This window comes from Scyliorhinus torazame, chromosome 1 (assembly GCF_047496885.1).
Source record: "Scyliorhinus torazame isolate Kashiwa2021f chromosome 1, sScyTor2.1, whole genome shotgun sequence".
Classification (NCBI taxonomy): Eukaryota; Metazoa; Chordata; class Chondrichthyes; order Carcharhiniformes; family Scyliorhinidae; genus Scyliorhinus; species Scyliorhinus torazame.
The window spans coordinates 293,088,947-293,114,501 of NC_092707.1; the positions used below are offsets into that span (position 1 = coordinate 293,088,947).

The following is a 25,555-nucleotide window of genomic DNA, read 5'->3' on the forward strand; positions in this document are numbered from 1 at the left end:
AAAGATACTGGCAGGTAAAAACAAGGAAAATCCTATTGTTTTACAAGTACATTAAGGATAAAAGGATAACTAGGGAAAGAGGAGGGCCCTTTAAGGACCACAGTGGTAATTTGTGTGTGGAGTCGGAGGACATAGGTAGGATTCTAAATGAGTACTTTGTGACGGTGTTCATTCGTGAGAGGGACGGTGTGGATATAGAAATTAGAAGGACTGTGGTAAAAATAAAGAAATTAATAGAGACAGAGAGGAGGTTCTCAGTAGCCTGGCAGGCTTAAAGGTAGCCAAATCTCCAGGGCTGGATGAAAAGTATCCCAGGCTATTGAAAGAGACAGGAGAGGAAATAGCAGGGGCACTGACAATAATTTTCAATTCATCTCTGGCCATAGGAGAGGTGCCAGAGGACAAGGAGGATAACCAATGTGGTACCTTTATTCAAGAAGGGAGGAAGGGATAAACCAGGAATCTACAGGTCAGTCAGTCTAACTTCAGTGGTGGGGGAGCCATTGGAAGAAATTTTGAGACACAGAATTAACCTGCATTTGGACCAGCAGGGGTTAATCAAGAACAGTCAGAATGGTTTTGATAAGAGGACATCATGTCTGTCCAACTTGATTGAATTTTTCGAAGAAGTGACTAGGTGTGGAGATGAGGGCAATGCATTTGATGTGGCCTCCTTGGACTTCAGCAAGGTTTTCGATAAGGTTCCACACGGTAGACTGAAAGTGAAGGGAAGAACCATGGGATCCAAGGAAATGTGGCAAGTTGGATCCAGAATTTTTATACCAATTCTGCAGGAGGCAGAGGGTGATGGTCGAAGGATGTTTTTCTGACTGGAGCTCTGAGTCCAGTGGGGTCCCACAGGGACCCTGCCCTTTTATGAGGTAGGGGTTGATCAGTAAGTTAGAGGATAAATAAAAAATTGGCGGGCTGGTAAATGGTTAGGAGGATAGCTTTTGACTATAGGAGGATAAAGATGGGTTGGTCAGATGGGTTGATCAGCGGCAAATTGAATTCAACCCAGATAAGTGTGAGGAAATACACTTGGGCAGGAGAAACGAGGCAAGAGAATTCATGATAAAGGACAGGGCAGGACCCTGAGAATCACCAAGTATCAGAGGGACATTGGTGTACGTGGGTGGCTCGATGGCACAGTGGTTAGCACTGCTTCCTCACAGCGGCAGGGACCTGGCTTCAATTCTGATCTCGGATGACTGTGTGAAGTTTGTAAGTTCTCCTCGTGTCTGCGTGGGTTTCCTCCGTGTGCTCCGGTTTCCTCACATAGTTTAAAGATGCGCAGTTTAGGTGGATTGGCCATGATAAATTTCCCTTTCATGTCCAAGAGAAAAGGTTAGGTGGGGTCACTGGGATAGGGTATGCGCCTGGGTGGGTGCTCCTTCAGAAGATCCATGCAAACTTGATGGGCCAAATGACCTCCTTCTGCACTGTAAGGGTTCTATGTACACCAGTCTCTTAAGGTAGCAGGGCTGGCCATTACAGTAATGAAGAAGGTATATGTTACACTTAGCCAAGGCATTGTGTTTAAGAGCAGGGGGGTTATTCTGGAACTGTATAAAACGTTTCATAGGCCACAGCTAGAGTATTGTGTGCAGTTCTCGAATCCACATTATAGGAGGGATGTGATAGCATCGGAAGGAGTGCACAGGAGATTTACCAGGATGTTGCCTGGGCTGGAGAGTTTTAGATATGAAGATAGACTACGGTTGTTTGCCTTGGGGCAGAGGAGATTAAGGGGGGACATGATTGGGATGTATAAAATTATGAGGGGCATAGATCAAGTAGACAGGAAGAAACTTTCCCCTTGGTGGAGGAATCCATAACCAGGTGTAGGGATCAATGACCAGGGAACATAGATTTAAGGTAAGGGGCAAGAGGTTTAGAGGGGATGTGAGGAAAAATCGTTATACCCAGAGGGTGGTGGGTGTCTGGAACTCGCTGCCTAAAAGGGTGGTGGAGGCAGAAACCCTCAAAACATATAAGAAGTATTTAGATGTTCATTTGTGATGCCAAGGTATGCAAGGCTATCAGCCATGTGCTGGAAAATGGGATTAGAATAGTTGGCTAGTTGTTTTGACTGGCGCAGACACGATAGATCGTAGGGCATTTTCTGTGCTGTAGACTCTCGTGATTCTTTAGTTTGAAGCAGATTAAGCAATGGTCATACAGAGATCTTTTTCAATCATTGGTAAAGATTTATGATGCAAGGGTGGTCAACTCTCATAGAAGATGAGTTGAAACCTTATGTGAAGCGTGGGGCCAATTTACGTGTGCAGGATGGATGCATACTGTGGCGGTCAAGAGTAGTTGTCCTGTTCCCTGGTCGTTCGCAAGTCATGGATGAAGTTCATCCTGGTGCTTCTACAATAATTAGTCTAGTTAGTTCATATGTTCGGTGGCCTAATATGGATCTGGATTTGGAGAACAAGGTGAAATCCTGTTCGGCATATCAGATAAACCAGAAGATGGTGCCACGAGCACCACTTCATCCTTGATCCTGGTAGGCCATGGTCCAGACTGCTTGTGGACTTTGCGGCATCTTTCATGAACCACATATTTTTGGTTGCCGTAGATGCACATTCTAAATGGTTGGAAGCACATATCATGAGTAATATTATAGCTCTTGTGATAATTGAGAAACTGTGACATATTTTTGCAACTCATGGTCTACCAGATCCACTGTTTTGGATAACGGCATTACATTTACAAGTGAATTGTTTCAAGAATTCATACAAAAAAATGATATAAGCCTTGTGCTTACTGCACTCTTTCATCCGTCTTCAAATAACTTGGCGGAACAAAATTGAGCAGGAGACATGAGAAGCAGAAGGACGGTCACGGCTACCACACCGAAGAGAGGAGATTGCAATTTGGAGGGATTTTTTTTTTAAAGAGTCTTGAATATTAACAGAATGAGTGAGACATTTTCTGCTCCTGTTCTTTGTGGTAATTAACTCTTTCACAACCTTCAATTGCAGCCCCTACTTCCAGTCCTGAGAACTTTGAGGTGAAGTCATTCGGTGCAGGGGGAACGGCGGTGACTGCATCCTGGGATCCGCCTATTAACAGCAAGGGAAAGGTCACAGGTAGGAGATTTTATGACAATTTTACTAAAATCAGGGAATAACGTAAAGTAAGATCGCCATAGTCGCAGATGACCCTTGGTTACTATCCCCTTTGAGGCGGAGAGCTAACTGGTGGTTAACCTGAGGATCACCACACCTTTAGCGAGGGGCAAGGTTGAGAAGGCATGAATAACCTCATGCTTTTCCATGAATTGCCTCAGCTGGTACAGGAGTTGAACCCATGCTGTTGGCCTCGCTCTGCATCACCAACAGCTGTCCAGCCAACTGAGCTAATACCCAAATGATTGTTATATTCCTTTCTTCTTTACAAGATGTTGGGCAAAGAGATGAAAAGTGAATCTTTGTCATGCAATATCAAATAGAATTCTCACCATGGAAATGAGAGCAGCTGGTTCTGTAAACCAAGTCCGAAAGGTTCATATCTTTTAAGCTCCTGGAAAAAGTGACCATAATTAAACCGAAATATTCAGATTCAAGCAAATGGAAAATTGAACAATCACTTAACAACATTTTTGAGCGTGAATTTTTCCTCGAAAGCTGTCGACAATGGTATAAAGTTTATCTGGGCAGTTAGACTAAATATCAGATCAGCAAATTAACATGGAAACGCTAGCATCCATGGCGGAATTTCAGACCCAATAACAAGACTGCCATACTGAAAAAGGTGAAAACTATCTTCTTGAATTGGTGGTATAAACTGGGGCTGGTTTAGCCCAGTGGTCTAAACAGCTGGCTTGTAATGCTGAACCATGGCGGCAGCGCGGGTTCAATTCCCGTACCGGCCTCCCTGAACAGGCGACAGAATGTGGCGACTAGGTGCTTTTCACAGTAACTTAATTGAAGCCTACTTGTGACAATAAGCTATTATTATTATTAATTAAACCTGCCAGTTATCAAAAAGTCCCTTTATTCCCTTTCTTAGGCTTGTGTCTGACAGGGTTTCTTGATGAGAGTGCAGACCAAAGAAACCAGTGGTTAGTTAGCCACACTCTGTTCTCTAATCTGTCCCACTGTCAGATAAGACACCACGCCAGGTCTAGAGAGTACCAATTTGGGTTCCATTGTTTCCTGTCTTGTAAGTGCTGAATCCCCAATCATTGGACAGAAAATAAAACACTACATCCTGCAATTTCTAGAGAAGTGAACGCCTTTCCTTGTGGGGAGCATCTGACTAGGAAATAAATCCTAACATCTTGTGTCATTAATAGCAAGTATGCTCAATCCGGGGTCCACACAAGCATTGCAATAGGTTTTCCCTTGTCTCCATTACGCAGATATTTTAAAGTTAATGGCTATCCCCAAAGGTTACAGTATTCAGCGTTTTATGTTCTAGCCCCTAGTTACTGATCAATATCATTATAGTCTCCATCTCAGGCCCATATAAGACCTGAAGAAACAGAACCTGTTGTTTCGTCCAGGAGACCCAATCTCAGTCCATGAAGCTTGGAAAGAGTCCACTAACTTAATCATAACTGACCAGGATGAATAGAGAGTCATTGAGTTTTTACAGCACGGAAAGAGGCACTGCAACCCATCGTATCCACCATCAAGCACCTATTTACTCTAATCCCATTCTCCAGCACTTGGCCCGTAGCTTTGTATGCTCTGGCATTTCAAGTGTTCATCTAAATACTTCTTAAAAGTTGTGAGGGATTCCGCCTCCACCACCTCTGGGTGAAAAAGTTTTCCTCAAATTTCCTCTGAACCTCCTGGCCCTTAACTTAAATCTATGCCCCTTGGTTATTGCACCCCTCCCCACTAAGGGAAAACGTTCCTTCCTATCCACCCTATCTGTGCCCCTCATAATTTTATACACATTTAGTATGATATGTGTGTGTGTCTGCCACACCTTAACAATCTTATTTCTCAGAACCAACCAAAGGTTGCCCTTGAAGCAAGTGAAACAAAACTTATAAAGGGGTCCACTTGTTTTGCTAATTTTAACATTTAAAATATTTGAGCTACAGGTGCATGAAATTTTCATAACCTGGTTGAGTGGGGGTGGGGGGGGGGGTGTGGCTCAGAAGTAAAATGATTGAGAACCCTGTGTTATAGTGTGTCTGAATGATTTAAAATTCAATCATCATGGCTAGGGGCAGCATGGTAGCACAGTGGTTGGCACTGTTGCTTCACAGCTCCAGGTACGATTCCCGGCTTGGGTCACTGTCTGTGCAGAGTCTGCACGTTCTCCCCGTGTCTGCGTGGATGTCCTTCGGTTTTCTCCCACAAGTCCTGAACGATGTGCTATTAGGTAATTTGGACATTCTGAATTCTCCCTCTGTGTACCCAAACAGGCGCCGGAGTGTGGCGACTAGGGGCTTTTCACAGTAACTTCATTGCAGTGTTAATGTAACTCTAGTTGTGACAATAAAGATTATTATTATTATTAGGGCTAGAAATCTTAAGCGGGGGGTCGGAGAATCCCCGGGGGACGGCGCGAATCCCACTCCGACGCCGGCAGCCATATTCTCCGGCGCCGGTTTTCGGGCGGGGACGGGGTTCACGCCACTCCGGTCGGGAGCCGTTGGCAGCCCCCCCACCGGCAATTCTCCGGGCCCCAGCCCGTTTTTGGCCAATCCCGTCGGAGTGGATTAGACATGGTCCCACACGGCGGGACCTGGCAGGTAAGTCAGCTAGGGCAGTCCTCGGGGGGAGTGGGTGGGGGGGGGGGGGTGCACAGGGAGATTCGATGCCGGGGGGATCCCCGCGGTGGCCTGTCCCGCGATTGGGGCACACCGATCTGCGAGCGGGCCTGTGCCGTGAGGGGACACCTTCCATCCGCGCCGGCCCCTGCAGGGCTCCGCCATGGCCGGCGCAGAAAGATAGCCCCCGTGCATGCGCCAGAACACGCTGGCGGTTCCACACATGCACGGGATCACGCCGGCCCTTTGGCGCATGCGTGGTGTCGCGCCGTCCCTTCGGCGCCGGCTGGCGTGGCGCCAACCCCCCCTGTGTCCACCTAGCCCCCGGAAGTACGGAGAATCGCGGAGTGGTTCGTGCCGGTTTTCCCGCCGGCGTGGGGACTTAGTCCCCGGAAAGGAGAATCCCGCCCCTGATTTCAGTTTAGAACATGAAACTACCTGATTTGATTTCTGCCTTATTTCAGTTATTTAATTTCAAGCAAGGTATTCGTGGGAAGTTAGTTATTTTTGGGTCCCTCGATTGGGAAAGTGTATATCCGATAGGGTTCCTGATCCTGATCGCTGTTAACTGTCTTTATACAAATTGTATGTATTGCTGTAAGGCGAGGGGACCTCCACGCTGAATTATGATGCCTTCCCATAGTTGTTTATTCTGCTCACATTCCCCATCGTTGTTCACACTGCAATATTGGCCACTTGGAAAAATTACTGCTAAGTGCCTGTTGCCTGTAGGATCATACCCAGTAAAACATTCAGGAGAGGAATGAACAATGTAGAACAAATTGGCAAGATAAAGATCGTGTCCTTGAAATATAACTTGTTCATTCAAATATTAATTGAGTTGCATTTAAATTCATGTTTTGATCATGTATTATACTGACGATCTAAACGTCACATGTTAATTATCTCATGAATGTTTAGTTAAATGTGTTACCTTCAAATGAAAATAGAAAGCTTTAGGTGGAAAAAAGTTCAATATCAAGGTCAGATCGTATTATTTTGTAAAAGGTAAGGTAATTGTTTTAACTAGATCCAGTTTGTCAATACATACCAGCTAATTATATATTCATATGTCAATATTTCTTTAAGTGAAATAGTTCTTGTATATTTAATACGTTGTCGATCTAGATAATTGTGAATTTCTAGATTTGGTCAGTGTATCCTGGATTAATACTATCTAATTTTTGTGACAGATTCCAGTTGTTGTTTAGTGCATTGCTAATCAGTAAACATTAGCAATGCACCCTGTGATTCATTCTTCCCATACAGTATCTCCAGTGGAAAAGCAGAGTTGTTTTCAGTTGTCTCCTTCCAACCATCTGCCAAATCGTTTCAGAATACATTGTTTCATACGCCCCGGCTCTCAAACCATTCGGAGCAAAGACTGTTACTTTTACTGGGGATGTTACAACTGCTATAGTTGATGGTCTGCAACCTGGGGAGCGCTATATTTTCAAAATTCGAGCAGCAAACCGGAGAGGACAAGGTCCTCAATCTAAAACGCTCAGTGTTGCTATGCAAAAAAGTAAGCATTGTACTCCTTTATGATGTGGCCTTCTATCAGCTCCAAGCTTAACACTGGCAAAAACACTCTCAATAACATTTATTGGCTGCTTTGCAAGTTCTATCTGAGTACAGTTCATCACAACTGAAGTTGCACTAAAAATTATAGACGCCCTTATAATACTGTTGGGTCATGGACTAATACCATGAGTTTGAACTCATGATTGGTTAATGCAATTATTACTAATTTAGCACCTCCACTAATGAGAGAAACATTTCAGAGAGAAGTTCCAACCATTTGTACATTAGTATTCCACAGTATAATCTTTGGACCATTTATTTGACCTTAATGTAAGAATGGAATTTAAGCAACAAAGGACTGGGTAATCAACTTGTCATATGGGTATCAAATGGGAATAGTGATCGAGTAATGTTTTGGAACAACAGTAAAGACTGAAACATTTTGGAAATGCATCGATTTTAGATTAGATTGGATTTTGATTTATTGTCACGTGTGCCGAGGTACAGTGAAAAATGTTGTTCTGCATACAGTCCAGGCAGATGTTCCATACATGAAAAACATAGGACATACGATAAATACACAATGTAAATATACAGACATCAACATCGGGTGAAGTGTACGGAGTATAATACTACAACAGTAGAGAAGATGCGTGGAGAGATCAGTTCAGTCCATAAGAGGGTCATTCAGGGGTCTGGTAACAGCGAGGAAGAAGCTGATTTTGAATATGTTAGTGTGTGTTCTCAGACTTTTGTATCTTCTACCCGATGGAAGAGGTTGGAAGAGAGAATAACCCGGGTGGGTGGGGTCTTTGATTATGCTGCCCGCTAAGGCAGCGGTAGATGTAAACAGAGTAAATGGATGGGAGGTGGTTCGCGTAATGGACTGGGCTGTGCTCACGACTCTCTGTAGTTTCATACGGTCTTGGGCCGAACTGTTGCCATACCAATCTGTGATGTAGCCAGATAGGATGCTTTCTATGGTGCATCTGTAAAAATTGATCAGAGTCAATGTGGACATGACAAATTTCCTTAGTTTCCTGGGGAAGTATAGGCGCTGTTGTGTTCTTTGGTCAACCATCTCCACCTCAGCCCCGTTGATGCAGACAGCTCCTTAGTTTTGCTGACATTGCGGGAGAAATTGTTGTTGTTGCACAATGCCACTAGGTTCCCTATCTCCTCTTGTACTCTGACTTTTCGTTGTTTGAGATTTGGGGCGAGATTCTCCGACCCCCCACCGGGTCGGATTTTCCGGCCCGGATGGGCCGAAGTCCCGCCTGTCCCGCCGGCGTGGATTGAACCACCTACCTTACCGGCGGTACAAAGCGGCGCAGGCGGGCTCCGGGGTCCTGGGGGGGGCGTGGGGCGATCTGGCCCCAGGGGGTGCCCCCATGGTGGCCTGGCCCGCGATTGGGGCCCACCGATCCGCGGGCGGGCCTGTGCCGTGGGGGCACTCTTTTCCTTCCGTCTTCGCCACGGTCTCCACCATGGCGGAGGCGGAAGAGCCTCCCTCCACAGCGCATGCGCGGGGATGCCGTGAGTAGCCGCTAACGCTCCTGCGCATGCGCCGCCCGGCAATGTCATTTCCGCGCCAGCTGGCGGGGCACCAAAGGCCTTTTCCGCCAGCTGGTGGGGCGGAAATCAGTCCGGCGCGGGCCTTGCCCCTCGAGGTTAGGGCTCGGCCCCCCAAGATGCGGAGGATTCTACACCTTTGGGGCGGCGCAATGCCGGACTAATTTGCGCCGTTTTTGGGGCCGGTCGGCGGACATCGCGCCGAGACCGGAGAATTCCGCCCCAGATCCACTACGGTTGTGTCATCCAGCTTGTAGATGGAGTTGGAGCTGAATTTTGCCACACAGTCGTGTGCATATAAGGAATAGAGTAGGGGGCTAAGTACACAGCCTTGCGGGGCCCCGGTATTAAGGACTATAGTGGAGGAGGTGTTGTTGTTTATTCTTACTGATTGTGGTCTGTGGGTCAGAGGGTTGAGGATCCAGTTGCAGAAGGAGGTGCCAAATCCTACGTTTTGGAGTTTGATATGAGCTTGGCTGGGATTATGGTGTTGAAAGCAGAGCTGTAGACAATGAAAAGGAGTCTGATGTGAGGAGCCCTTGTTGTCGAGATGCTTCAGGAATGAGTGTAGGGCCAGGGAGATAGTGTCTGCTATGGACTGGTTGCGGCAGTATACGGATTGCAGTAGATCAAGGCATTCAGGGAGTATGGAGTTGGTATGTCTCATGACCAACCTCTCGAAGCACTTCATAATGATCGATGTCAAAGCCACCGGACGGTAGTCGTTGAGACACATTGCCTGGTTCTTCTTTGGCACCAGTATGATAGTGGTATTTAGCAGTTTGACAGTATCGGTGAAGAGAGAAATAGATCTTGGGCGAAATTCTCCCCCAACGGCGCGATGTCCGCCGACTGGCGCCAGAAACGGCGCCAGTCAGACGGGCATCGCGCCGGCCCAAAGATGCGGAATGCTCCGCATCTTTGGGGGCCGAGCCCCAACATTGAGGGGCTAGGACGGCGCCGGAGGGATTTCCGCCCCGCCAGCTGGCGGAAATGGCGTTTGTTGCCCCGCCAGCTGGCGGAAATGACGTTTGGTGCCCCGCCAGCTGGCGCGGAAATGCGGCGCATGCGCGGGAGCGTCAGCGACCGCCGACAGTTTCCCGCGCATGCGCAGTGGGGAGAGTCTCTTCCGCCTCCGCCATGGTGGAGACCGTGGCGGAGGCGGAATGGAAAGAGTGCCCCCACGGCACAGGCCCGCCCGCGGATCGGTGGGCCCCGATCGCGGGTCAGGCCACCGTGGGGGCACCCCCCAGGGTCAGATCGCCCCGCGCCCCCCCCAGGGTCCCCGGAGCCCGCCCACGCCGCCTGGTCCCGCCGGTAAATACCAGCTTTGATTTACGCCGGCGGGACAGGCAATTTCTGGGCGGGACTTCGGCCCATCCGGGCCGGAGAATTGAGCGGGGGGTCCCGCCAACCGGCGCGGCCCGATTCCCGCCCCCGCCCACTCTCCGGTATCGGAGACTTCGGCGTGGGCGGGGGCGGGATTCACGGCGGCCAACGGCCATTCTCCAACCCAGCAGGGGGCCGGAGAATGACGCCCCTAATGTCTCAGGTTAACTACCTTTCTTCGAGGCAGCACGGTGGTGCAGTGGTTAGCATTGCTGCCTCACTGCACCGAGGTCCCAGGTTCGATCCCGGCTCTGGGTCTCGGTCCGTGTGGAGTTTGCATATTCTCCCCGTGTTTGCGTGGGTTTCGCCCCCACAACCGAAAGATGTGTAGGGTAGGTGGATTAGCCACGCTAAATTGCCCCTTAATTGGAAAAAATGAATTGGGTACCCTAAATTATTTTTTAAAAACGACCTTTCTTCACAGATCTGAAACGTTAACTCTGGTTTTGCTCTCGATGTGTGTTGCCAGATCTGCTGAGGTTCCTGCACTTTCTCTTCATTTCAGATTTTAGCATTGGCATATTTTGCTTCCTTTCTGGAAACAGCAGTTGTCTGATATACAAAATGCTAAATAGCTGGAAATGGACAAAAGATCTAGGGGGCGATTCTCCAAAATGGAGACCAAGTGTTCCCGCCGGCGCAAAACGGGCACAGGGACGACCGATTCTGTCCCCCATAGGGGGCCAGCGCGGCGCTCCCTTCCCGGCGCCGCGCCAACCCGCACATGCGCAGCTGGACCGCGCCAACCTGCGCATGCGCGGGGACCTCTTCAGCGCGCCGGCCCCGACTCAACATGGCGTCGGGGTTCAGGGGCCGGCCGTGCAACAAAGTAGACCCCGGGGGGTGGGGGGGAGAGGCTGACCCGCCGATCGGTCAGCCGTCTGTAAAGAGAAAGGACAGATTAATTCTCAGAGTAAAAAGAGAAAATGCTGGGTAAACTCAACAGGGCTGGCAGCGTCTGTGGAGAGAGAAAAAGAGTTAACATTTCAAGTCCATTATGACCCACCTACAGTTTTGGTTTTGTAAAAAGGTCATATGGACTCGAAACATTAACTGTATTTATGTTTCCTCATATGCTGCCAGACCTGCTGAGTTAATCCAGCAATTTCTGTTTTTATTTCAGTATATCAGCATCTGCAGTTTTTTGCTTTTGCTATTTCGAGGAGTGATTTGCCTCTACATATGTTGACTGACCTGCTGCATGTTTCTGCACTCATTTATTGGAAATAATTATTTTCTCTTTTGCTGTAATAGTTGATTATGTTTAAAAGAGAATAGAGATTTTTATTCATGACTAAATTACAAGAATGAGATAGATTTTACGAATTATAGGTTACAGAAATGTAGTTATTTTATTGGACAGCATAATCCAGCAATTGTGAGTTCAAATTCCACCATATCAGTTTGAGAATTTGAATTGAAAACTGAGTTTTAAAAAAAAACAGCAATAAAAAGTTGGTAACTGTAAGTGACAATGAATCTATTGGATAGTCATAAAATTCCTCCTGATTGACTAATGGTCCTTTGGAGAAGCAAACCTGCTGTGCTCACCTTGTCTGGTCTAGGTGCAACTCCATTTCCAATCGGAACGTCAACCCTCACGGATTGACCAGAAACTTCCAAGAATTGAAGAATCTCCAGGGCAATCCTGTGAGAAAGCTGATGGAAAAATCATGGAACCGTTTAATAAATCCTTTTTTCCCCAATTTTCTTTATTAATTATTTTAAAAATTACAGATAGGGGTGAGGAATAAGACTGTTTAACCAGCAGTCAGGAATCATCCAAATGGATTGCAAAGATCATTTTAGCTTCTTAATTCGTGTGAGAAGGTGCAAAGATGGACATGTCACGCAACCAGCAATTAGAATGTTTGGGGGAAGTGGGATGGTTACTGGTCATATGATGAAATCTCTCCAGAACAACTCCAACCAGCCTTAATGCAGTTATCACTCAAGTGGTGTCAAACTGTTCCAATAGGCTCACTGCCATGTTCTTGGGCAACCCGGGATGGGCAGACAATGCTAAACCACTTCTTAAGAATAAACATTACCTTAACTAAAAACGGCTGGTGTAGAGCAAGGGCATGAATGTCAGCATTCAGATGATGAGGCCAATGTTCTTGCACAATTTCCCACCCAAAAGCTTTGTTCTGGAGCACTGTTTTGTAAATCTTGTACAGGGGATCTCTGCTTGTACATTTAATAATATGTGATTGCCTTGTCGTGCTTGAATTTTAGTTTAATTATAATAAACGTAAGGCAGAAAATCACAGACTGTCAAAAATCAGAATTTTTAGCCTGTTGCGTTTTCTTTAGCTGATAATAAAAACTTTTAAACTTTCAGTTTTACACAGCAATTAAATTAAAAACATTAAAATACGCTTGTACTGAAGTTTCATTTATGATTATCTCCTGGATTTAGACAAATTTGAGGAAAATTAGCATCAAAGGAAAGGATATTGAGAAATGTCCACGATAAATATTATAAATTTGAAACATGTATATGTAAGCCTTTGAATTTTGGGCTTGATTAGTTTGGGAAAGAGCAGCCTGTGAGGTGACCTCATTTCCACTGGCTGGCAAGCCTCAAAGCAGAGGACACAGTAAGGGGTAGGTCATTTATTCATTGAAGTCTTATCCATTTAAGATGAAATGAAGAGCAACATCTTCCCTCAGAGGGTGCTGAATCTTTGGAGTTCCCTACCCTAGAGAGCAGTGGAAACTCAACCATTAAAAATGTTCAAGACAGAAATTGAGATGTTTCTGAATACTAATGACAACAGGCAATGTAGGATTGTATGGGAAAGTGGGGATGAAGACGATGATCGGCCGTGATGTAATTGAATGGTGGAGCACGCTCGATGGGCTGAATGACCAATTCCAGCTCCTCTGATCCCATCAAACGTTCAGGATTGTGAAGGCAATGGATAAAATTCAGTCAGCCAAGTTATCGCCTTTGTTGTTCAAATATCAAGACCACATTAAAAAATATTACATTGGGGACAAGCAAGGTCATATGTAATAGAGGCATGGATTCCAATAATACAATGGGTGGTGGCTGAAGCACTAGGTGAGCATTGTTAGATGGTTAACCTTATTCAGTGTACCATTTGCCTCATATGTAGGGCACCTCATAAGGCAGCACTGTGGCACAGTGGTTAGCATTGCCGCTTCACAGCTCCAGAGTCCCAGGTTCGATTCCCGGCTTGAGTCACTGTCTGTGCGGAGCCTGCACGTTCTCCCTGTGTCTGCGTGGGTTTCCTCCGCGTGCTCCGGTTTCCTCCCACGCACATTCTGAATTCTCCCTCTGTGTACCCGAACAGGTGCTGGAATGTGGCGACAAGGGGCTTTTCACAGTAACTTCATTGCAGTGTTAATGTATGCCTACTTGTGAAAATTAAGATTATTATTATGTTGCTTTTTCCTAAAATGTCCCGCCAATGAAAGGGACCAATTTTCCCTGAGCCAATTCTTTGTACTAGATACTGACAGTGCCAGACGCTAGTATTGCTGCTGGGACCTGAGTTTTCAGCTCTAACCATCCCTCTGATAATCCCAATAATGTACAATATATCCAACACCATCAATGCTTTCCTAAATCAAGTGAACTGATATTTTGAGAAGTTAGTTTGTTTAGGCACATGTACATGAAGTAGCTCAGGAGGGTATGTAGTGGTGCTGCATTGTCCTGGAGCCAGTTACCACAGACGGTGGATATTGGCAATGACTCAACAAGCAGAGGGATCGAGAAATGGATTAAAAGTAGGAGTTGATCCATCAAAAGTATTTTAGCTCATTTGTTTGTTATAATTATTTGTTACAGTTTATATTCTCTGTTCTCTTAAAACCCAAGGTTATTAAAGAAAAGAAAAATACATTCTAAGTTGGCAGGAGACAGTTAGTGTAGAAGAGGTAAGCAATTTATAGTGTTGGAAGCCCTTCACCCAAGAGGTGTAGTCTGTAAAATAACTCATGATCCATTTCTTCCGCATCAGATTTTATAACTTAAACCATTCACATTTCAATCAAAGCCGTGGAATCATTTTGAGGTGGAAATTTGAATTGGTATCCTGTGCAACATTAGTTGTCATTTTCTGTGCATCATTTGCTGCACTATTTCTGAGTTTTCAACCTCTTGTGTTTGAATGTTTGCTTTGCATTCCAATTTTTGAAAAATTAAAGAATACAATCTCTAATTGAATGATAGAGCATGCCTATGTCCTTCTGCAATTTTTAATATCCTTAATCAACTGTTTAATTATTTAATTGTAAAAGTAGTTTTCATATTTAGTCTTACAGAAAGCTAGCATTTATATTCAACACTATTCTCTGATTTTCTTGGTAGGCAATATTGCTGCAACTTCCCATCGTAGGACTTATGACAAACCTCAAATTTCTCCACGATTGGAGTTCTCTTCAGTCTTCCAGCCCTTACCCTCATCAATCCTGCCATCTTTTTCAGCTGTTTCTAAACCCATCTCTGGTTTCAGACCGAGTGTGCAAAAATCTTCCTCTCCCTTTCCTGTCTCCCGTTCACCATCGCTGCAGTCTTCTGGTTCTGATACAAAAACAGCTCAAAAAGTGCCTTTCTCCTCTTCGTCGTTAATCCCTCCTGCCTCTCCCTCAACACCATTGAAACATTCAGCTACAAACTCCAGGAGGAGCGGTCAACTTCTAACTAGAACAGGATCTACCTCGTCTGCAATCCCATCCAATAAAAATCCAACTCGGCTAAGAATACCGAATTCCAAAGTGAGTCTCCGAAAACCGCTCACTTCTGGATCATCACCCGTTCAGACACCAAATGAAACACAAGAGCCAAGCCGAGATCGGTCTAAACCTCTGACTTCATCAACTTATCCTGCTGCAAGATCTACTTCTATGTTTTCAGAGGAAGATAAAGAAAAGGTGGAAGAGAAAGCCAAAGAAGGAAAGAAAAAACATAAGAGTCGCATTTTAATAGAGTTGAAGCAATCTAACCATAATTCAATGTTGAGTAGACAGACCTCAATTTTCCAGTCACCGAAGTCATCCTCTGTTCCTGACCCGATACCATTCACAAGGACAGCTTCAAATTCACGTTCTTCTCACACTGCATCTTCCCTGACTTGGCCTAGTTCTAATAGAAGAACAGCGATCAATGATCATGATAAGAAGCCAGTTTCCACATCTTCATCGCACTCGGCTTCACAAAGAAATCCTTTATCCGGGTCCAGTTTTGTTCGGACCAGGCTTGTGTCTGGCAACCTAAAAAACACACTTTTGTCACGATCTAATCCTTCTCCTGTCTTATCCTCGTCTTCATCATCCTTAGGAAATCATAGATCTTCATTGGCAGATCCTCGCACACGTTCCAGTAATGAAAAGGTATTATCTGGTCCTGATAGAAAGCAAATATTGTCTTCTTCCTTTGAAAGAAAACAAATTACTTCCAGTAGTTCCTCTCAGCATCGTCCATCTTCAACAGCTCAGTCTTCTTCACCCTCAGGAAATTCAGATAAATCTTCATTATTAAATCCAAACACAGGTTCTGTTCTCTCTAATGCCATGTGGACATCAAGCACTGAAAGAAAACCAATTTCTTCCTCTGATTCTTCTCAGTCCCGTCAGTTTTCATCAGTCCACTCCTCCTCCTCTGCACCTTCAGGAGACTCGCGTTCATTTTTGCCATCAAATCAACTTTCCACCTCCAGCATTGCCAATGCTAAGATACCCGACAATAAAAGTAAGCCATCTTTCTCTTCAGTACCATTACGAACTATCTCCTCTTCATCTTCACAGGATCCCTCTCATCTAGATAAACTAGCAAATTCCTATTTAAGTCCCAATGGTGCCAACAGAGAACTTGTAACTAGTCTGCCAAAAAAATCAGTTACCTCTTTTGTGACTAGATCTATTCCTTCATCACATGTTCTGCCATCTTCAAAGCACTCCAGACCACAAGCGTCTTCATTTCCTTCAGGCTCAAAAGAAACAGCTGGAAGACGACCTTTCTCTCCATCCTCACCACATCTTCCTGCATCACGTCAACTTTTCCCATCTTCACCTCAGCAACGTTTCCCAGGGATAAGGACACGGTTTCCTTCCAGGTCCGCTAACATAGGAGACCTTTTACGTTCAGGAAGATTTCGAAAATTTGGAAAGTCTCCTCCAGATCAATGTAAGTATGCACAAAATAAAAACAGAATATGCTGGAAACACTCTGGAGGGCTTGCACCATCTTTGGGAAGAGAAAAAGGTCTATGATTGTCCACCAATACGGGAAAACCTTTTAATGTTGAACAATTAATGGATTTTATGCAGAAGCAGTGCCAGGAAAAGAGGCAGAAGGAAAGAGGAAAAAACAAAGTGGAAATGTCTGTGATAGGGTGGAAGAAAAGAGAGTAATTCAGTAATAAAAGGAATGATTGTGAAAGTTAAAAAAGGACAAGTAAAGAAACAAAAATGAGCCCAGAGCAGGTGTAAGTGCCTACAGTAAAATAGTATTGGGGAAGGGAGGCTTGGAATATTTAGCAAAGAGAAGAAACTTGCATTAATGTGACCTTGGGGATGCAGATCATCTTGCTGGTCCTTTGTACAAAGAGGGAATCCCCATCCTAAATACTAGCCCCCACATCCACTACTCACTATTCTCAATAACCATCCTCCATTTCCCATCCGCTGTTTGAGAAAATAGGAACAGTGGCTGAGATTTACACCCTTCTCAAGGACAGAAGGCATTAGAGTGCCTGGTAGAAAGATGAGGTATTGTTCCTTGAACTTAATTTAAGTTTCAATTGAAATGCTTAAGCCAAGGACAGAGAAGTCAGGATTAGAGTGGAAGTGGGTTTGAGAATTGAAGAGGTAATCAAAAGCTCAGGACCATCCTTGCAGACTGCTAGAGATGTTCAGCAAATTAATGATTGAATTTGTGTTTGATTTCCTCAATGTAGGGGAGACAGCATCGTGAAATGCAAATTCTATTCCTTGTTCCTCAGATGCTGCCTTACCCAAGTGTTTTAAGAATTTCCTGTTTTTATTTTAGATTTCCAGCAGCCACTGCCTTTTGCATCCCTTTAGGTATTTGTAATGGTTGGCTTGGAGTTAAAGAAATGGTTTTAAAAATGCAAGAGCAAGATTAAGGAGTTATCTGACTGAGGCATTCAAGATGATTAAAGGAATTGATGTGGTAGATAGAGAGAAATTATTTCCTTTTATGGGGAAGTCCAGAGAAAGCGGCATAGAGCTTGGTTTCGTGCAGGATAAAATAAACTTTTCCCCTTAAAAAGTTAATTGAAAATGTCAAAGCTGAGATTGATGGATTTTTCTTTGGCAAAGATATTGGGGGTTACAGAACCAAGGATGGTACATGGAGTTGAGATACAGATCAACCACGATTTGATTTACTTGGTCCAATTGGAAGGCCAAATTGTGTTGCTATGTTTCAATTTTCATGCACAGCAATGTACATGAATGATCAACTCAATTCAGGTAAAGTTGGGAATGGTAGACATTTGTGAGCACACCCTGCCTCATTTTCAGACGATGTGCAAGATTAGGTTCAGGGAAAGAAAGAAGACATATTTTATATTGATTTTTCCTGAGATGAAAAATACGGGAGACGAGATCCATCTTAAATACAGATTTTCAGCAAATATCATACATTAATGAAGTTAAATGTTGTGTCAAATCACAGGGAAAAGTGGGAGACCAAATTTAACAGCTGACAGAGGGAGCAAAGTTTCAACTAACAAAGGTGGTAATGAAAAGGCAACTGGGCGTAGGGTCATCGCTGGACCTCAGGACACTAAATGGGTTGAGTATATCTTGTACAACTGGATCATACAAATGTCAAATCAACAATGTCAGACTCTTATCAATTGTAAAACATTCTTATCAGCTCTTTGGACAAGCGTTCCTATTGTGACGTAATTGTTTTTTCTCCCCCCTTTAAGATTGTAGATCTTGATCGAGGAATACTGATGAACCCTGAAGGACAAATCCTCCAGGACACAGAGGGAAAGCCCCTCCAAATACAACTGGGAGTAGATGGGCGAACTGTACTAGGTTAGTGCAATTCCAGTCAAGCCCTTTAAGATAAATTTGATTGCATAAGGAAAAGTAATTCTTATTAGTATGTGATAATTAATAGATTTAGTGCTGATGAAAGAAACATCCTGTCGAAGCTCTTCCTCTTGCTCTCATCAGGACAGTCACAAGAATACCAAATTTCAAAGGGGACAATAATTTATACTGCATTAGAAAATGGTGCTTATTGGTTGGCAAGTGGATTCTGGTCAAGGCATTGCCATGGAAAATGCACCAGGAAACACTTACTCCCAAACATTTGTTTAAATTCAAAAAAGATGAGTCAATAGTGATTGGGGAATGCACCAGGGAACAGTTGCCTTCCACGCATTTGTTTAATTGAAAAAGGTGCAATGCCTGGACATGTTCTTTCTGTTTTCAGAGAGCTCTGTGTATGAATATATTTGGCCTCTACCAAGTGTGTTACGACACCCTAGGTGAGTGCTCAGTCGATTCCAGGCCCACAGGTCCTGGAGTCCCAACACAAGTGAAGTAACCAATAATTTGTATAAAGTTTGCAGAATCTTTGGTCCCTTGACTACTCAATAAGTTATAACCACCAGGTTTATAGGTTGAACGCAATAACTGTTTATTTGTAACAGAAACAAAGTTGAAGTATCTAATAATTATAATGGACTAACGACCAGCTAATCTACCATCCCCTTTTTACTGTCCCCCCCTCTACCCAAACGCACACAATACAGATGAACACAGAGGGGGAGGGGTAAAAATAAGAAGGATTAAGATGAAAAGAGAGTGATGAGTGTCCTTGTTTCTGAGGTTGAGGTCGTTATAGCAGGCTGTCCTCCCAGATTGCAGAGTGATTGAAACTACTGGTTGGAGACTTCCGGTTGCGGCTATGCCGAGCTAAGTCGCACGTTCAGCAGCTCCGCCAGAAACGGACTTTTGGGCTCTTTTGAGGGGCCCCAGCGACATTTGTTCGACGGTTCCCAGTGTGGGAAGGTGACAGTACGATTTCCCCGGCATTGTATGGATTGGACCAGGAATGGAGCGGTGAAAAAAGTAATTCTGGTGCAGCGAAAAGTGCGAGGGAGGAAAGCCAAGATGGCAGCGGGTGGAGACCAGGCAGCGTGGACACAGTGGGCGCAAGAGCAGCAGGAGTTTCTCAAGCGCTGCTTCACGGAATTGAAAGCAGAGCTGCTGCAGCCGATGAAGGCTTCAATCGACAAGCTGGTCGAGACCCAGAAGGCCCAAGGGGCGGCGGTGCAGCAGAAGGCCTCGGAGAATGAGGACAAGATATTGGGCCTGGCGGTGAAGGTTCAGGCACACGAGACGCTGCATAAGAAATGGCAGGAGAAGTTCGAGGACATGGAGAATCGGTCGAGGAGGAAGAATCTGTGGATTCTGGGTCTCCCGGAGGGACTGGAGGGGTCGGATGCTGGAGCATATGTGGTCACGATGCTGAACACGTTGATGGGCGCGGGTGCCTTCCCGAGGCCCCTGGAGCTGGATGGGGCCCACCAAGTCCTGGCGAGGAGGCCCAAGTCTAACGAGCCGCCGCGGGCGGTATTGGTGCGGTTCCACCGCTTGGTGGACAGGGAGTGTGTCCTAAGATGGGCAAAAAAGGAGCGGAGCAGCAGGTGGGAGAATTCAGAGGGCCGTATATACCAAGATTGGAGCGTGGAGGTGGCCAAGAAGAGGGCCGGGTACAATCGGGCTAAGGCGGTTCTGCATCGGAAGGGGGTGAAATTCGGGATGCTGCAGCCGGCGCGACTGGGTCACGTTTAAGGACCGGCACCATTACTTTGAGACGCCGGAGGAGGAGTGGACCTTTATTCAGGCCGAAAAGTTGGACACAGACTGAGGGTCAGTTGTAAGGGGAGGTCGTGGGGGGCTACTGTGGTTACCGTGCTTTGGGGGATGTTCTGTTCTGTTCTGTATTGTTTCCTTGGGTGCTTGGTGGGGTAGGGTGAATTGGTTCGAAGAGGGGGTTTTGTGAGAGTGTGGGCGTCGGTGGTTGGAAGGATGGGGCCCCATTGGGGGGAGGGGAGATGGGAGGCCCGAGGTGGGGGAGCTGGGATTAGGCCGCAAAAGGGAGATGCGCCCTGATCCGGCTGATAACTTGGAATGTGAGAGGCCTGAACGGGCCAGTCAAGAGGGCCCGTGAGTTTGTGCACCTGAAGGGACTGAAGGCAGATGTGGTTATGCTCCAGGAGACGCATTTGAGGGTGGCAGATCGGGTTAGGCTGAGAAAGGGGTGGGTAGGGCGGGTTTTCCACTCTGGGTTGAACGCAAAGAATCGAGGGGTGGCGATTTTTGGTGTGGAAGCGGGTGTCATTTGAGGCACTGAACATCGTGGCAGACAATGGAGGTAGGTATGTGATGGTGAGTGGTAAACTGCAGGGGGTGCGGGTGGTATTAGTGAATGTATATGCCCCGAATTGGGACGATGCCGGATTTATGCGGCGCATGTTGGGCTGGATTCCGGACCTGGAGGCAGGGAGCTTGATAATGGGGGGGGGGGGGGGACGGGACTTCAACACGGTACTAGATCCAGCATTGGACCGCTCCAGGTCCAGGATGGGTAAGAGGCCGGCGGCGGCCAAGGTGCTGAGGGGGTTTATGGACCAAATGGGAGGAATGGACCCATGGAGGTTTGTCAAGCCGGGGCCAGGGAATTTTCTTTTTTTTCCCACGTCAATAAAGCCAACTTCCGGATAGACTTCTTCGTTATGAACAGGACACTAATTCCGAGGGTGGAGGGCACGGAGTATTCGGCCATAGCCATCTCAGACCATGCCCCGCATTGGGTGGAGCTGGAGCTAGGGGAGGAGAGGGACCAGCGCCCGCTGTGGCACCTGGATGTGGGCTTGCTGGCGGATGAGGAGGTGAGTGGGCGGATCCGGGGGTGTATTGAAAGTTATCTAGAGGCTAACGATAATGGGGAGGTGCAGGTGGGGGTGGCCTGGGAGACGCTGAAGGTGGTGATTAGGGGAGAGGTAATCTCCACTAGGGCCCACAGGAAGAAGAAGGAGAGAGAGGGAGAGATTGGTGGGGGAGATTTTAAGCGTGGATAGGAGGTATGCAGAGGTCCCTGAGGAGGGACTACTCAAGGAGCGACGAAGCCTCCAGGCCGATTTCGACCTGTTGACCACTAAGAAGGCAGAGGTGCAGTGGAGGAAAGCGCAAGGGGCTGTGTATGAGTACGGGGAGAAGGCTAGCCAGATGTTGGCACACCAGCTTCGGAAGCGGGAGGCAGCGAGGGAGATTGGGGGAGTTAGAGATAAAGGAGGGAACACGGTGCAGAGTGCGGTGGGAATAAATGGGGTATTTAGAGACTTTTATGAGGGGCTGTATAGGTCTGAGCCCCCGACGGAGGAGGGGGGATGCATCGATTTTTGGATCGACTGAGGTTCCCGAGGGTGGAGGAGGAGCAAATGGTTGGGTTTGGGGCACCAGTAGAGCTGGAGGAGCTGACTAAGGGGCTGAGGAGTATGCAGGCGGGAAAGGCACCGGGGCCAGATGGGTTCCCGGTGGAATTTTACCGGAAGTACATGGACCTGTTGGGCCCCCTATTAGTGAGGACTTTCAATGAGGCGAGGGAGGCCCCACCCCCGATGATGTCCTGGGCGCTGATCTTGAAGCGGGACAAGGACCCATCACAGTGTGGGTCGTATAGGCCAATCTCTCTCCTCAACGTGGAAGCGCAGCTGTTAGCGAAGGGGTTGGCTACCAGAATTGAGGACTGTATCCCGGGGGTGATTCACGAGGACCAGACGGGTTTTGTGAACTAAAGGCAGCTGAATACCAATGTGCGGAGGCTCCTGAACGTAATCATGATGCCTGCAGTGGAGGGGGAGATAGTGGCGGCGATTGACGCGGAGAAGGCCTTCAATAGGGTGGAGTGGGGGTACCTCTGGGAAGTGTTGAGGAGGTTTGGGTTGGGGGAGGGGTTCATTAGTTGGGTTTGGCTACTTTACGAAGCCCCGGTGGCGAGTGTGGCCACGAATCGGAGGACGTCGGAATACTTTCGGCTGTACCGGGGGACGAGGCAGGTGCCCCCCTATCCCCCTTGCTATTTGCATTGGCAATTGAGCCTTTGGCTATGGCTCTAAGGGAGTCCAGGAACTGGAGGGGGTGGTCGGGGGGGGGGGGGGGGGGGGGGACACCGGGTTTTGTTGTATGCCGATGACCTGTTACTGTATGTGGCAGACCCAGTGGGGGGATGCCGGAGGTGATGCGGATCCTTAGGGGGTTTGGGGACTTTTCCGGGTATAAACCCAACGTGGGGAAGAGTGAGCTCTTCGTGGTACACCCAGGGGACCAGGAGAAGGGGGATAGACGAGCTTCCACTGAAGAGGGCAGAAAGGAGTTTTCGGTACTTAGGGATCCAGGTGGCCAGGAGCTGGGGGGCCCTACACAAGCTCAACTTGACGAGGCTGGTGGAGCAGATGGAGGAGGAGTTTAAAAGGTGGGATATGCTGCCACTCTCCCTGGCGGGTAGGGTACAGTCGGGTGAAGATGACGGTGCTCCCGAGGTTCCTTTTTATATTCCAGTGCCTCCCCATCCTGATCCCCGAGGCCTTTTTTAAGCGGATCAGTAGGAGCATCATGGGATTCGTGTGGGCGAAAAAGACCCCGAGGGTGAGAAGGGTGTTTCTGGAGCGGAGTAGGGACAGAGGAGGGTTAGCGTTACCTAATCTGTGTGGATATTACTGGGCTGCCAATGTGGCGATCATACGCAAGTGGGTAATGGAGGGGGAGGGGGCGACGTGGAAGAGGCTGGAGATGGCATCCTGTGTGGGCACGAGTCTGGGAGCACTGGTGACAGCACCGCTGCCGCTCCCGTCGACTAGGTACACCACGGGTCCAGTGGTGGCGATGACTTTGAAAGTTTGGGGGCAGTGGAGGTGCCACAGGGGTGAGGTAGAGGCTTCGGTTTGGTCTCCGATCTGGGAGAACCATCGGTTCATCCCGGGGAGAATGGATGGAGGGTTCCTGAGCTGGCACAGGGCAGGAATTAGAAGGATGGGGGACCTATTTTTAGATGGGACGTTTGCGATCCTTGGGGCGCTGGAGGAAAAATTCGGGCTTCCCCCCGGAAATGCCTTCAGGTACATGCAGGTAAGGGCGTTCGTAAGACAGCAGTTGAGGGAGTTCCCGCTGCTTCCAGCACTCAGGATCCAGGATAGGGTGCTCTCGGGGGTGTGGGTTGGAGAAGGCAAGGTCTCGGCGATCTACCAGGAGATGCAGGAGGAGGAGGAGACCTTGGTGGAGGAGCTAAAGTTTAAATGGGAGGAGGAGCTTGGGGAGGAGATAGACGAGGGTGCGTGGGCGGACGCCCTGGGTAGGGTTAATTCTTCCTCCTCTTGCACCAGGCTTAGCCTGATACAATTTAAGGTTCTTCACAGAGCGCTTATGACAGGGGCGAGGCTGAGCAGGTTCTTTGGAGTGGAAGACAGGTGGGGGAGGTGCTCGGGGATCCCAGCAAATCATACCCATATGTTCTGGGCTTGCCAAGCACTGGATGGGTACTGGAGGGGCGTTGCGGAGGCGGTGTCTAAGGTGGTGAACACCCAGGTTAAGCCGAGTTGGGGGCTCACACTATTTGGGGTATCGGACGTGCCGGGATTGCAGGAGGCGAAAGAGGCCGGTATTCTGGCCTTTGCGTCCTTGGTAGCCCGGCGGAGGATTCTGCTACAGTGGAAGGATGCGAGGCCCCCAAGCATTGAAGCCTGGATCAGCGACATGGCAAGGTTCATTAAATTGGAGAGGGTAAAATTTGCCTTGATGGGGTCTGTGCAAGGGTTCTTCAGGCGGTGGCAGCCGTTCCTAGACTTTCTAGCGGGGCATTAGGAGGTGGTCAGCAGCAGCAGCAACCCGGAGGAGGGGGGTGGGGGGGGGGTGGACTTTGTGTTTTCTACTGTGTTTATTATTGCTTAATGGGGGGTTTGTATATTGGGGGTATTCGTGATGTAGTTGCAAGATGTTTATTTTTGTGTTCTTTGTTTTTCTTTTTTCTGTAAGGGGGGGGTTTGTTGAAAATATGTAAAAATTTGAATAAAAATATTTCTAAAAAAAAGAAACTACTGGTTGGATTGCTAACGAGCACCTTATGGCAGGAGCATTTAGTCAGACTCCCAGGCTGAAGGATTCCCTCTGGGGATTCACGTTAACTTTTATTAACCTGGTCCTTCACTCAGAGGATTCGCCTCCGGCCTGTTTAATTCTTTCTTGTTTCCAACTCCACCAGAATGACCAGCAGCCTCACTGAGATAAGATCAGAGTTCCCCACGCGAGGTTTTAAAAAGCTTTTTTAATAACTGACCCTGCCTGCAGCCAGTGGCTGTGCTGACTCTCCTGACAGCTCAATCTTGCTGTGGAGAGAGAAAGGTCTTTACTTTGGGTCTTCAGAAAGAATCCATTAGATGAGAGAGTGAAATCAGGACTATGATCCTCCAGCCTCTGACCAAAACAAAAGTAAAATCTGGCCTCCCTAAGGAACATTCCAGTGACAGTAGAACCCATCACTGCCTCGTCCTCGAGAAGAACCCGGTTCTTGGGAATAGCTCATTGGCCACCAGCCAAGCCAGTCAGTCCAGGTCATCACTGATGTCAGATCAAACAGCACATCATGCTGGAGCTTCCTGTGTTTAAATTAAAGGTAAGGGGCGGGATTCTCTCAGGGGCTGGGCCAGAGAACCCCGCGACCGGCGCGAATCGCGCCACGCCACCCCGACGGCGGCACGCAATTCAGAGAATCACTGCCATTGGCGCCGGCATGATTGGCGAGCCGCCGGTCGGGGGCCGCTCTACGTGGCCCCCCCCACTGATTCTCGGCCCGGGATGGGCCGAGTGGCCTTCGTGAAAAGCCCGAGTCCCGCCGGCGCCGTCCGCTCCTGTTTTCAGCCGGCGGGAACTCGGCGTGGAAAGGCCGGGGGGCAGCCTGTGGGGGAGGAGGCGGGGGTCCGACCCTGGCGGGGGCCAGCAATGTGGCCTGGCCCGCGATCGGGGCCCACTGATCGGCGGGCCGGCCTCTCTGGCTGGGGGCCTCCTTTCTTCCGCGCCGGCTCCTGTAGCCCTGCGCCATGTTGTGTCGGGGTCGACGCGTTGAAGGGAGCCACTGCGCATGCGCGTGTTGGCGCCGGTGCCACTACGCATGCGCGAACCCCTTGGCGCCCAGTTGATGCCGGGATCAGCAGCCGGAGCGGCGTGAACCGCTCCAGTGCCGTGCTGGCCCCATGTAGGGACCAGAATTGCTGATCCTGAGGCCGTGTTGACGCCGTTGAGAAACGCGAC

The 25,555-nt window shown here is 47.8% G+C and overlaps 1 protein-coding gene across 1 annotated transcript in view; it reads left to right on the forward strand.

The window, feature by feature from the left end:
- Positions 1-25,555, forward strand: part of fndc1 (fibronectin type III domain containing 1) — a 342,477-nt gene that overhangs the window by 213,847 nt on the left and 103,075 nt on the right. The window contains exons 8-12 of the mRNA XM_072507569.1: positions 2,994-3,101; positions 7,080-7,268; positions 14,574-16,388; positions 17,904-18,022; positions 18,163-18,274. Of these exons, the coding sequence (XP_072363670.1) occupies positions 2,994-3,101; positions 7,080-7,268; positions 14,574-16,388; positions 17,904-18,022; positions 18,163-18,274 (2,343 nt within the window). The remainder of the gene's footprint in view (positions 1-2,993; positions 3,102-7,079; positions 7,269-14,573; positions 16,389-17,903; positions 18,023-18,162; positions 18,275-25,555) is intronic.